The sequence below is a fragment of the Giraffa tippelskirchi genome, chromosome 5 (genome assembly GCF_054371585.1).
Source record: "Giraffa tippelskirchi isolate mGirTip1 chromosome 5, T2T-mGirTip1v1.2.pri, whole genome shotgun sequence".
Classification (NCBI taxonomy): Eukaryota; Metazoa; Chordata; class Mammalia; order Artiodactyla; family Giraffidae; genus Giraffa; species Giraffa tippelskirchi.
The window spans coordinates 73,264,189-73,275,234 of record NC_137279.1 but is presented as its reverse complement, the minus strand read 5'-3'; the positions used below and the strand labels follow the sequence as shown (position 1 = coordinate 73,275,234).

At 40.6% G+C, this 11,046-nt stretch overlaps 1 protein-coding gene across 1 annotated transcript; it reads left to right on the top strand.

Moving 5' to 3' along the window:
- LOC145504371 (apolipoprotein R-like) lies at positions 1-9,793 on the top strand. Its single transcript, XM_081484958.1, has 4 exons — positions 1-150; positions 7,531-7,701; positions 8,689-8,864; positions 9,379-9,793. Exons 1-4 carry the CDS (start codon positions 45-47, stop codon positions 9,541-9,543), a joined length of 618 nt encoding a protein of 205 aa, XP_081341084.1. The 5' UTR covers positions 1-44; the 3' UTR covers positions 9,544-9,793.
- Positions 9,794-11,046: the final 1,253 nt, after the last annotated feature.

Here is an 11,046-nt window from a genome sequence, read left to right as displayed (position 1 = left end):
ACTTCAGCCTGATTCAGGATCTGAGAACATTGAGTCTCAGTGCTATGTTTCTGACATTCTTTACCATGTCTCCCAAGCTGCAGAGAATTTTCCCAGCACTGTGCCTCCTTGGGGTCCTATCTCTACTGCACTGCCCACCTGTCCTGTGTGGTAAGTACAGAGGTGATAACGAAGAGGGGAAAGTTTAAACTAAGGTATGGAGAATAATTTCTTGTTAAGAATTCATTAAATATAACCAAACATAGGTTATATTAATTTTAATATTAATTAATAATTAAATAATTTTAGTCCTTTTGATACAGGCTGTAATTACTTGGAAAGCAAAATATTGCAAACCCTTGAGGAGCTGATTTAGCTACAAGAGAAACCTTTTAATTTTTATATTAAGTGGCTATGTTTAAGTGGCTAAACCTAAATTCTTAAAGAATTAATTCTTATATAGGGTTCATTATTTTTCTATTTCATCAAGGTTGTGTAGAAAATTTTTGCCATCCAGAAAATAAACTTTTGTATCATTGAAAATAATGAGTGAGCTTATTAGAGTAAATTACAAAGCACTGTATAAACTAAAAACATTATATAAGTGAAAGATCTCGCGTTGCAAATTAGGGTATAATTGTTCCTAACTAATGAGCACTGACAGGAATTGAAAGGATCTGCAGGCCCCACTAGGGTTCAGTTCAGTTCAGATCAGTTGCTCAGTCGTGTCAGACTCTTTGCGACCCCATGGACTACAGCTTGCCAGGCCACCCTGTCCATCACCAACTCCCAGAGTTTACTCAAACTCATGTCCATTGGGTCGGTGATGCCATCCAACCATCTCATCTGTCGTCCCCTTCTCCTCCTGCCTTCAATCTTTTCCAGCATCAGGGTCTTTTCCAATGAGTCAGTTCTAAGCATCAGGTGGCCAAAGTATTGGACTTTCAGTTTCAGCATCAGTCCTCCCAATGAATATTCAGGGCTGATTTCCTTAGGATGGACTGGTTGGATCTCCTTTCAGTCCAAGGGACTCTCAAGAGTCTTCTCCAACACCACAGTTCAAAACAATCAATTCTTTAGCGCTCAGCTTTCTTTATAGTCCAACTCTCACATTCATACATGACTACTGGGAAAACCATAGCCTTGACTAGATGGACCTTTTTCAGCAAAGTAATGTCTCTCCTTTTTAATAAGCTGTCTAGGTTGGCCATAAATTTTCTTCCAAGGAGCAAGTGTCTTTTAATTTCATGGCTGTAGTCACCATCTGCAGTGATTTTGGAGCCCCCCAAAATAGTCTCTCACTGTTTCCACTGTTTCCCCATCTATTTGCCATGATGTGATGGGACCAGATGCCATGATCTTAGTTTTCTGAATTTGAGTTTTAAGCCACCTTTTTCACTCTTTTCTTTCACTTTCATCAAGAGGCTCATTAGTTCTTCACCTTCTGCCATAAGGGTGGTGTCATCTGCATATCTGAGGTTATTGGTATTTCTCCCAGCAATCTTGATTCCAGTTTGTGCTTGATCCAGCCCAGCATTTCTCATGATGTACTCTGCATATAAGTTAAATAAGCAGGGTGACAATATGGTAGTTTTGGTTATAAATGCAGATATGCAATTTAGTTTGTAAATGGAAATATGCCAGTAAAAACATGGTTATTCCTCTGCCATGGGGTTTCTTCTAAAGAATGAAATTCTAAAAATATTAAAATGTACATACATTTTCCTTATATCATTATATCATCTATCAAAACATTTAATGTAGAGCATTTTCACAGAATGGCAAAATCACTCAGCTGAGAAGAGATTTCACCAGTGGCTCTATTTCCATGGAGACCACGTCTCCTATTCATGTGATATGGGTATTTCCCAGTTCTGATGATACAAAGGATTACATGCCAAGCAGTGGGAATCTGGTGTCCCCAAATGCCACTTTGTCATCCTTTGTCAAAATTAATTTCTGAAGCTCCAGAATGATATCATGTTATTCAGGCTTTATGAACTTTCTTAATATCATAGGGTGACTCAGTTGTATCTAAGGCAGGGATACTAAAGTATTTTACTTTGGAAATTTTTTACATCATAACAGTAGATACTTTAAGGAAAACTTTAAGGTGAGGTGAAAGAACTCATATATTCTGGGTGATTCTCCTCTCTTGGAAATTGAAATGGCTCAGTTCAGTTCAGTCACTCAGTTGTGTCCAACACTTTGCGACCTAAAGCACGCCAAGCTTCCCTGTCCATCACCAACTCCTGGAGTTTACTCAAACTCATGTCCATTGAGTCGGTGATGCCGCCAACTGTCTCATTCCCTTCTCCTCACTCTCCAGAGAGTGAAAAAGAACTGAAGAGCCTCTTGATGAAGTGAAAGAGGAGAGTGAAAAATTTGGCTTAAAACTCAACATTAAAAAACTAAGATCATTGTATCCAGTCCCATCACTTCATGGCAAATAGATAGGGGGACAATGGAAACAGTGACAGACTTTATTTTTGGGGGGGTCCAAAGTCACTGTAGATTTTACTTTTTTGGGCTTCAAAATCACTGCAGATGGTGACTGCAGCCATGAAATTAAAAGATGCTTACTCCTTGGAAGATAAGTTATGACCAACCTAGACAGCTTATTAAAAACAGAGAGATTACTTTGCCAAAAAAGGTCCATCCAGTCAAAGCTACGGTTTTCCCAGTAGTCATGTATGTATGTGAGAGTTGAACTATAAAGAAAGCTGAGCGCTAAAGAATTGATTGTTTTGAACCGTGGTGTTGGAGAAGACTCTTGAGAGTCCCTTGGACTGAAAGGAGATCCAACCAGTCCATCCTAAAGGAAATCATCCTTGAATATTCATTGGGAGGACTGATACTGAAGCTGAAAGTCCAATACTTTGGCCACCTGATGCTTAGAACTGACTCATTGGAAAAGACCCTGATGCTGGAAAAGATTGAAGGCGGGAGGAGAAGTGGACGATAGAGCATGAGATGGTTGGATGGCATCACTGACTCAATGGGCATGAGTTTGAGCAAGCTCCCAGAGTTAGTGATGAATAGGGAGGCCTGGTGTGCTGCAGTCAATGGGGTCGCAAAGAGTTGGACATGACTGAGTGACTGAAATGAACTGAATGGAACTCTTGTCTTTGTATCCCTTCCCTTCCCAGATTAGTCTGTTTGTGCTCAGTTGTGTCTGACTCTCTGCAACCCCATGGACTGTTGCCTGCCGGGCTCCTCTGTCCATGGGATTCTCCTGGCAAGAATACTGGAGTGGGTTGCCATTTCCCAGATTAGTACTTGTTTGAATCTGCCCTTTGGAACTCAGGGAAGGTATGGTGGTTGGAGGTGTGTTCCCTGCAAGAAACCAGGGACAAAACAGCTTCCCTGCCCAGAAGCCACACAAGATCCTGATCAATTTCATGCAGAAGAAAAAATGCTTATAACTGTGCAATTGTATGGTCAGACCTGAATCCACAGTTTAAAAAAGGAAAATGTTGAATAAAGCTGGCACAAATTCTGTAGCTCCTGTCTTACTGTCACTAAAGCCAACCGCTGCTGCTGCTAAATCGCATCAGTCATGTCCAGCTGCTGACTTATTAAAGACAGGAAGAGGTGCACAGCCCAGCACCCAGTAGCTTTCAGTCTCTATCTGCTAAATGAATGAAAGGATAGAAAATCAGATCTTGAGATGAGTGTCATTCTTCTCCTTACATTTTTGCAGTTTAAGTGTTGGAACAGTAGGAAAGAAGAGCAATCTAGAACCAGATGAAATTATCAAATTTAGATTTGATTTCTTCTCTTAGAATTCTACTCTTAATTCATCTGAAGTGTGTGTGGACTGAAGAAAGGTCCAATACTAGAAATTTCTCTTATACTTTGGCACCTTTTTACCTAGAAGTTCCCATACCATGCTCAGTTGTGAGTATATTGATCTCAGGACCCCCTGGTTGAAACATGTGGACACCCTCCCAGGACACCTGGTACTAGTGAAACGACCCTATTATTGTGCTGTTTATGGATCAATCACTTGATCAGAGAACAAGCTTGGCTTTTGTCCCAGTATCAAGGGATGCTTGTAATACCATGGCATAATAGGGTTTTGGATATCCTCAAGGACAGACTTCTTCCTTGGATAACGGAAATCAGAATAATGAACTTCACATGAGAATAAATATTGTCAGTATAGAACTGACTTAGAAATAACTTGTGACTTCCATCAAGAAAGAGGAAATACACCATTGTTCATTCCCTACCATGCATGTCTTTTTCATAATTTGCTTTTACAATGTAAGTTTAGAATTTAAGAAATGTGTAATGGTGGTGATTTGTCTGATCTGATGTTTTTATGTGTTGTATGTTTTTACCTAGCATCGTTTGTACAATTTGAACACAGGAAATGAACTTGCAGTGAAAATCCTTTCCTGCAGCATCATTCAGTTGGAAAAATGAAATAAAACAAAACAAAACAAAAAACACACTAGGTAAAATTTGTACTCACTGAGTGCTTTTTAAGTGGATAAGTTTGTTAAAAAATACTGCTCCTTAGTCCAGCTTTCTCTTTATCCCCCATGGTTCGTTCCCATTCTTTTGACCTTGCTGGTTTCCTTCCCTTATCTGAATCAATGAAAATAGGCCACATCTAATAGATAAGCTAAGCATTTCAATTATTACCTTTTGTTTCTTTATATCATTATTCTTTTTCCTTCCTTTCTTTCTGGTTTTACCTACTGGTGCCTCAGATGGTAAAGAGTCTGCCTGCAGTGCGTGAGACCTGGGCTCAATCCCTGGGTCAGGAAGATCCCCTGGAGAAGGAAATGGCTATGCACTCCAGTATTCTTGCCTGGAAAATCCCATGGAAAGAGGAGCCTGGCAGGGTGCAGTCTATGGAGTGGCAAAGAGTGGAGATGACTGAGCAACTTCGCTACAGTATAAAACCTGCTCAAATCTATTTGAACCTGCCTTTCAGAGTTTACATCTTTTCTTCCTTCTCTACCTTCCATACTCTGGAACATCATCATGCCATCTATTTCTTGCTTATTCAGTAAAATTAACATGATGCCATTGATGTTCTGTATCAAAGTGCTGTTCTATGAGTGTCTACATGGTCATGATATATGCAGACTCTGTTATGACAGGGACAGCAGTGTTATCACAGCCAAGGACTAAAAATGCAGATGGATGATCTTGACCTTTCCATATGTATGCAAACTGCTTGTGATGCTCTTTTCTGACAGGGATGGAAAAGAAGGCCTGTGCTGAATCAGTGGCCTCACTTATCAGAAGACATGTTAATCTGCTCTAGCAAAGATACCACGTGTGGTACAGTGGCTGCAATGCTGTTGCGTTTTTAGTAGTCTACTGTAATTCTCCAGAATCCCAATTTTTTGTAGTAGACAGGCTTATGAAGTTCACGGGGGTATGATGACCATTCTTGAATCTTTAATTCTTTAAGAATGGCACATATTTCCCCTTTCCCGCAAATATTAGTACATGATATTTAAAAGAACTTATCTTCTTTGCCTCCAAGGGAAGGGTTTAGGTCATATCGATGACTTCTACTTGTCTTCTTGGATAGAATGGTCTTAGTCCATAGGCCAAGGACCCATATGGGATTGTGTCAATGACCAATTTTGTCTATCCAGTTTACACTTTCAAAGATAATGGAAATGCCCAGCAGGTGGTTTAATAAGGGAGCCTTGATGGTTCCAGGTATCTATGTCAACTCAGGCTCTATTTTCAATCTAATTCTTGGATTATTGTGCACTTCTTATCTGTGCACAATTACCTATGAAAATAGACACAGGTCCTCTTGGAAGACTGGGAAATATTACTGTGCATAAGTCTCAAGGTGTTGTATCCTTACTCTTGAAAATTTTTTCTTCAGTTAGTGATCTCCAGATCTGACAATATTAATAGCACAGGTACAAAAACTCAGCAGGCTTCACTGGTGTCTCAGATGGTAGAGAATCTGCCTACAATGTGAGAGACCTTGGTTCGATTCCTGGGTTGGGAAGATCCCTTGGAGGAGGGCATGGCAACCCACTCTAGTATTCTTGCTTGGAGAATTCCATGGACAGAGGAGCCTGGTGGGCCACAATCCATGGAATTACAGAAAGTCAGACATGACTACTTGACTGAGTGACTAACCACAGCACAGAAACTGAACAACATATTGTAACTTTTTATTGGACCAAATGCCATCGGCCTCCTGATCATCCATCCTTTATTTCTTTCCATGGTACAGACTGAGTTGTATCTAGTTGGCTGCTCATCTGTTTTCACCCTTAGGAATGTCATGTTCTATTAACCATCTTCCTAATCTCAGTCTGGTTATATCTCTAACTTGCCACTCCTTATGATGATTACATTTACTCAGCTTCTAAAGCCTATGAGCAACTCTCAGACTGTGACTGCTAAGAGTGAAACTTGTTCTTTAACAGTCCTCTCATCATCAGCTCTGGTCTCTGATACAGATGCTCCTCTCATTATGATATTCCTTCTGTCCTTGGTAAATGTATCCTCCAGGTCTTCCCAGACAACATAATCACTTGGTGGAGTTTCCTGCATGTGTGTGGCACATCTACTCCAGCATACTCACTCTTCTGAGTCACTTAATCACTCTCTCTACCACTTGCCACAGCACCTCCAGCATTTGAACCTCATTGTTGGCATCACGTTTTCCATGCCTCAAGGAGGCATCTTAGGATAGTGCTGTAGATACTATTGTCCATCAGTTTAATATTTTACTGACATTTCAAAAGTGTCAAATGTTAGCTGCTCAGTTGTGACAGACTCTCTGAGACCCCACCAGGCTTCTCTTTCCATGGATTCTCCAGGCAAGAATACTGGGGTGGGTTGCCATTCCCTTCTCCAGAGGATCTTCCCGAACCAGGGATCAAACCCAGGTCTCCCTCACTGCAGGCAGATTCTGTACCATCTGAACCACCAGGGAAGGCATTTCCAATGACCTGTTTTATTTAAACTTCTCATGCAGTGTTTGTGGATCCTGACAGTGTTTCCTTTCACACAGGTGCTCAGCACCGTGTCATGTCTATTGTTCCAACATACAAGCCATCATTTTTAGCCTTTCTATAAGTTCTTTCTAAAGTATGTTAGAGGATAGTGAGTATATTCTTGGGAGCATAGATGGGCTGGTTTATTGGGAGCAATGAATTAGAGATTGTGGATTAGTCTTGCATCTTTAGTTTCTCCCAGATATACATCTCTGCATTTAGCAGGAAACCAGTGGAATGTGACACCAGTACAGTGTGACTTTGACTGAATTCTGTCTTCCTGCCAAAATGGCTCCTAAATAGTGTCAAGTTTAGTGAATTTTCAAAAAAATGAAGCAAATCCTAAGTGCGTGTCAGTCCGTTGTAACTTTTCTATGGTTCCCCAGCCTCAGGCCTCATGAAGGCAGCTCGAGTCCTATGTTTGGCTGAGTGATTGGATGGGCAGAGAAGACAGAAGGACAGACAGAAGCCTCCTTTGAACCACACAGATTCTAGGAAGTGTTATTATATGCATTCCACATGCTGACCTTCTTTCACTTTTGTTTCTCACCTCAAGGTTGTGAATTCCCTCCTGCCATTGCCCACGGACAACGTAAAATAGTCCCTAGACTCTTTGCATTTGAACAAGAAGCTGTATATGAATGTGATGAAGGGTACACCCTGGTTGGAGCGAAAACACTCTCCTGCACTTCTTCAGGCTGGTCACCTGCAGCCCCTCAGTGTAAAGGTAACTCTGGCTCCCTCTTCATTTTAGGGGGTGGGGGTGGGGCTATCATCAAAGGATTGAGAGCACAGTTTCTTCCCTGTGAGAGGCAGCAAAAAAACCATTTGATTTGATTTATTTAAAATAATGACTATGGTCTGATGGTATCCAAAGCAAAAGTGCAGAGGGCACACAGAATACTAATCTCCCCTTCTTCCTCCCAGGTACAAAATTCAGCCTTTGTGAGGCAGGCCCATTTCCCAGTTTCTTCTGTAATTCCAGAAATAGTCTACAGATGCTACATTCTATCTGAGTGTAGCTGTGGCCTGTAGCAAAACTTTCATGAAAAGTTGGTCTAGAATGTAAGCCCTAGTGGACTAATGCCAAGCTTTGTGAAATCACAAGCATTTGCGTCAGAGCCAGTGCAGGGCACCAGCTACTCTCAGTGTAGCTGTGTGTTGAGGGACTCCTAATTTTCCGGCTGTTATGGGGACAAGAGGTCAAATCGGGTCTGATTATTGCATGCACACAGGTTTAATATCACTTCATCATCAACAACTTCGGGGACGACTTGCCACCGTTGTCTCCTTTGCACACAGGAGAATAATAAGCAAGAGGGAAAATTTTTTATCTATTGTCTTACAGGAATCAAGATACAAGAGACAGCTGATTTGATAGCTGAAGATTTGGGGTCACATAGTTTTTATATTCTGTCATGCTATTTAAAATTGTTGTATCCTTCAGCAAGTCACTTAACCTGTCTGTATCTGACTTTCTCTTAGATAAAATAGTGAGACTTTAATAAGATAATCACATAAAGATCTACCCCAAAGTGTGATAAAGTACTATCCCAATGCTCAATACATATGCTAATGAATATTCTTTTTCTTCTCAAGATTAAAAAAAGGTAAAACAATTAGCAACACTTAAATACAGTTCATTCTTAGTACCCTAGACTTGTATGTTTTTTCTTAGATCTGTAGATGGCTTAAAATTATGTTTCCATTGCAGCATTGTGTCTGAAACCAAAGATAGAATATGGAAGGTTATCTGTGGAGAAGGTTAGATATGTTGAATCTGAAAGAATTACCATCCATTGTGACTCTGGCTATAGTTTGGTTGGTTCCGAAAATATCACTTGCTCAGAGGACAGAACCTGGTACCCGGAGGCACCCAAGTGTGAGTGGGTAAGTCACACAATTGAGGTAGTTTTTTTGTTAAATCCCAAGGCACTGTCCTGCCAGCAAAGGGGATATCTGGCTTGTCAGGATTCATTCATTCAAAGGAACTCTCATTTTTGCTTTGAAGCCTTCTGGTCGGATAGGAGATGCAAAGTTTTCCTGCTCTCACTTGTGATCAGGGAAAACTGAACCCCTTTGGAGTGGAGGGTCTCAGACCTGGTAGTACTGACTCCCACCTTTTCTAGAGGATTTGATATACTCTTGTCCCATTTCCGGATGGTCAGAAGTAGGGTCTGTTCCCACAGAAGATTTCTGGGAGGCTGTCTCAGAGTAGAGTTATATTCTTCTCAGGAAAATGATGGTGAGAAACAAGGTGTTTCTGGTTTTCCTGCTCACCCACCAGTCCTGGGGTGTGTCTTGGTCCTGAATCTGTAATCTTGCCTGTTTCTACATGAAATATGCCCCCTAACAATAGGGAGAGAAGTCTTTCAAACATACTCATCATGCATTTCTCCTTTAGGAGTATCGTGAAGGCTGTGAGCAAGTAATCAAAGCCAAGAAACTCTTGCAGTGCCTCTCAAGCCCAGAGGAGGTGAAATTGGCCCTGGAAGTGTATAAGCTGTCCCTGGAGATTGAACTCCTGGAGCTTCAGATAGATAAGCCAAAGGATGCCTCTCAGTGGTAATCACTGTAATGTTTCTCAAGAAAGAGAGGAAAATGTTTCCTGCTGTCTTCATTCCAATATGGATCACCTCAGTTAATCACCTTTACAATCTCTTTACACCAACAATTGTGGTAATAATTATCTAGAAAAGGCAATTTGTTAATATTTAGTGCTTTGAGATTGTGGAGTTATTGATGATTTTCTGACTCACATTTTTGCTTTTCTGGACACAGAGTACACATTTTTTTAATTAAAAAATTAGCATATCCAACATCATTTTGTCTTTTTGTTTAATTTTGTAAAATAAGGTCTGTGAGCACACACGTACATAAAGTTGATACGTTTATTTTACTGTCAGGATCTTGGACATAGGGACATGGGTTCACAGCAGTACATTTCCATGGATTGCCTTTACTCCAAAATTCCATATATATAGGTTACTCAGGAGCTCAGTATTTAGATTAAACATCAACACACCCCAAAATTCTTGTCCATTGTTCGCAATTTGAGGCAGTCAGGTCCACATGGCCTCTGCCTCAGTAATGCCCCCTCTCGGCTTTTGCCTTACAGTAAGGGGATTCCTATCTGTTTTGGTCTTCTGATCCTATCCTCAGGAACAGACTCTGAAAGCCTGGTGAGTGTAATCCCACCTGGTAGCCACCTTTGTGCTCCCAAACCCTCAAAATAGTTGGTCCCATTTTCCTTATTAGAAGTGTTAAAATGGCTTGAGCAACTGCCCCTCCCCCCACATGAGAAGACGCCCGCTGTCAGTCACCCTTATATCTTGGGGTGTTTTGAGGCTTTTATTCTTTGCATTTATCACTTTTCCCAACTCTTGTATCCTCTGATATTTCTCTCCCACTCATATCTTGGCTCCTTGTCTCATCTGTTTTGTGCATAGAACTCTATGGGGAATGTTGGCCTCATTGGTTTAACTTTCCCAAGTGTACTCCAATAAGGCAAAGTTGTATAGCAGGCTTTCCCTAACCCTTAGATGCCACAGAGGATCTTGAATGGTTAGAGAAACCAACTTAACAGAGAAGGTATTTATTCATTGTCTTAAAAGCTCTCATCTGCTCCTGCTATTAGGAATTATTTTGGCTGATATTTATTTTGGTTCTTGTGAGTCAAAGACTTGTGAGTATCTAGTTTCTGATCCCAGAAAGCATTGTGAGAGAAAAGTAGTAAGATGAGGAAGGGAGGACAGCCTAAAGAGGGAGCATGTTTGAGGGGATTATTGTTGTTGCTAACAGAATCTACACTTATGCTGAGTGCCTTCTGAATGCGTATGGAACAAAACTGAGAATCTACTCCTGAGGATTAAGATTTGAGGATTTTTAAAAAAAAATTCTAGTTGGAATGTAGCTGGCTTACAATGTGGTGTTAATTTCAGGTGTATAGCAAAGTGATTCAGTTGTACATGTAGATATATATGTATCTATCTATATCTGTTTCTGTCTATACAGATATGTATCTATCTGTATCAGTTTCTTTTCTTTTACAGTTTGTTAAAAAATACTGAGT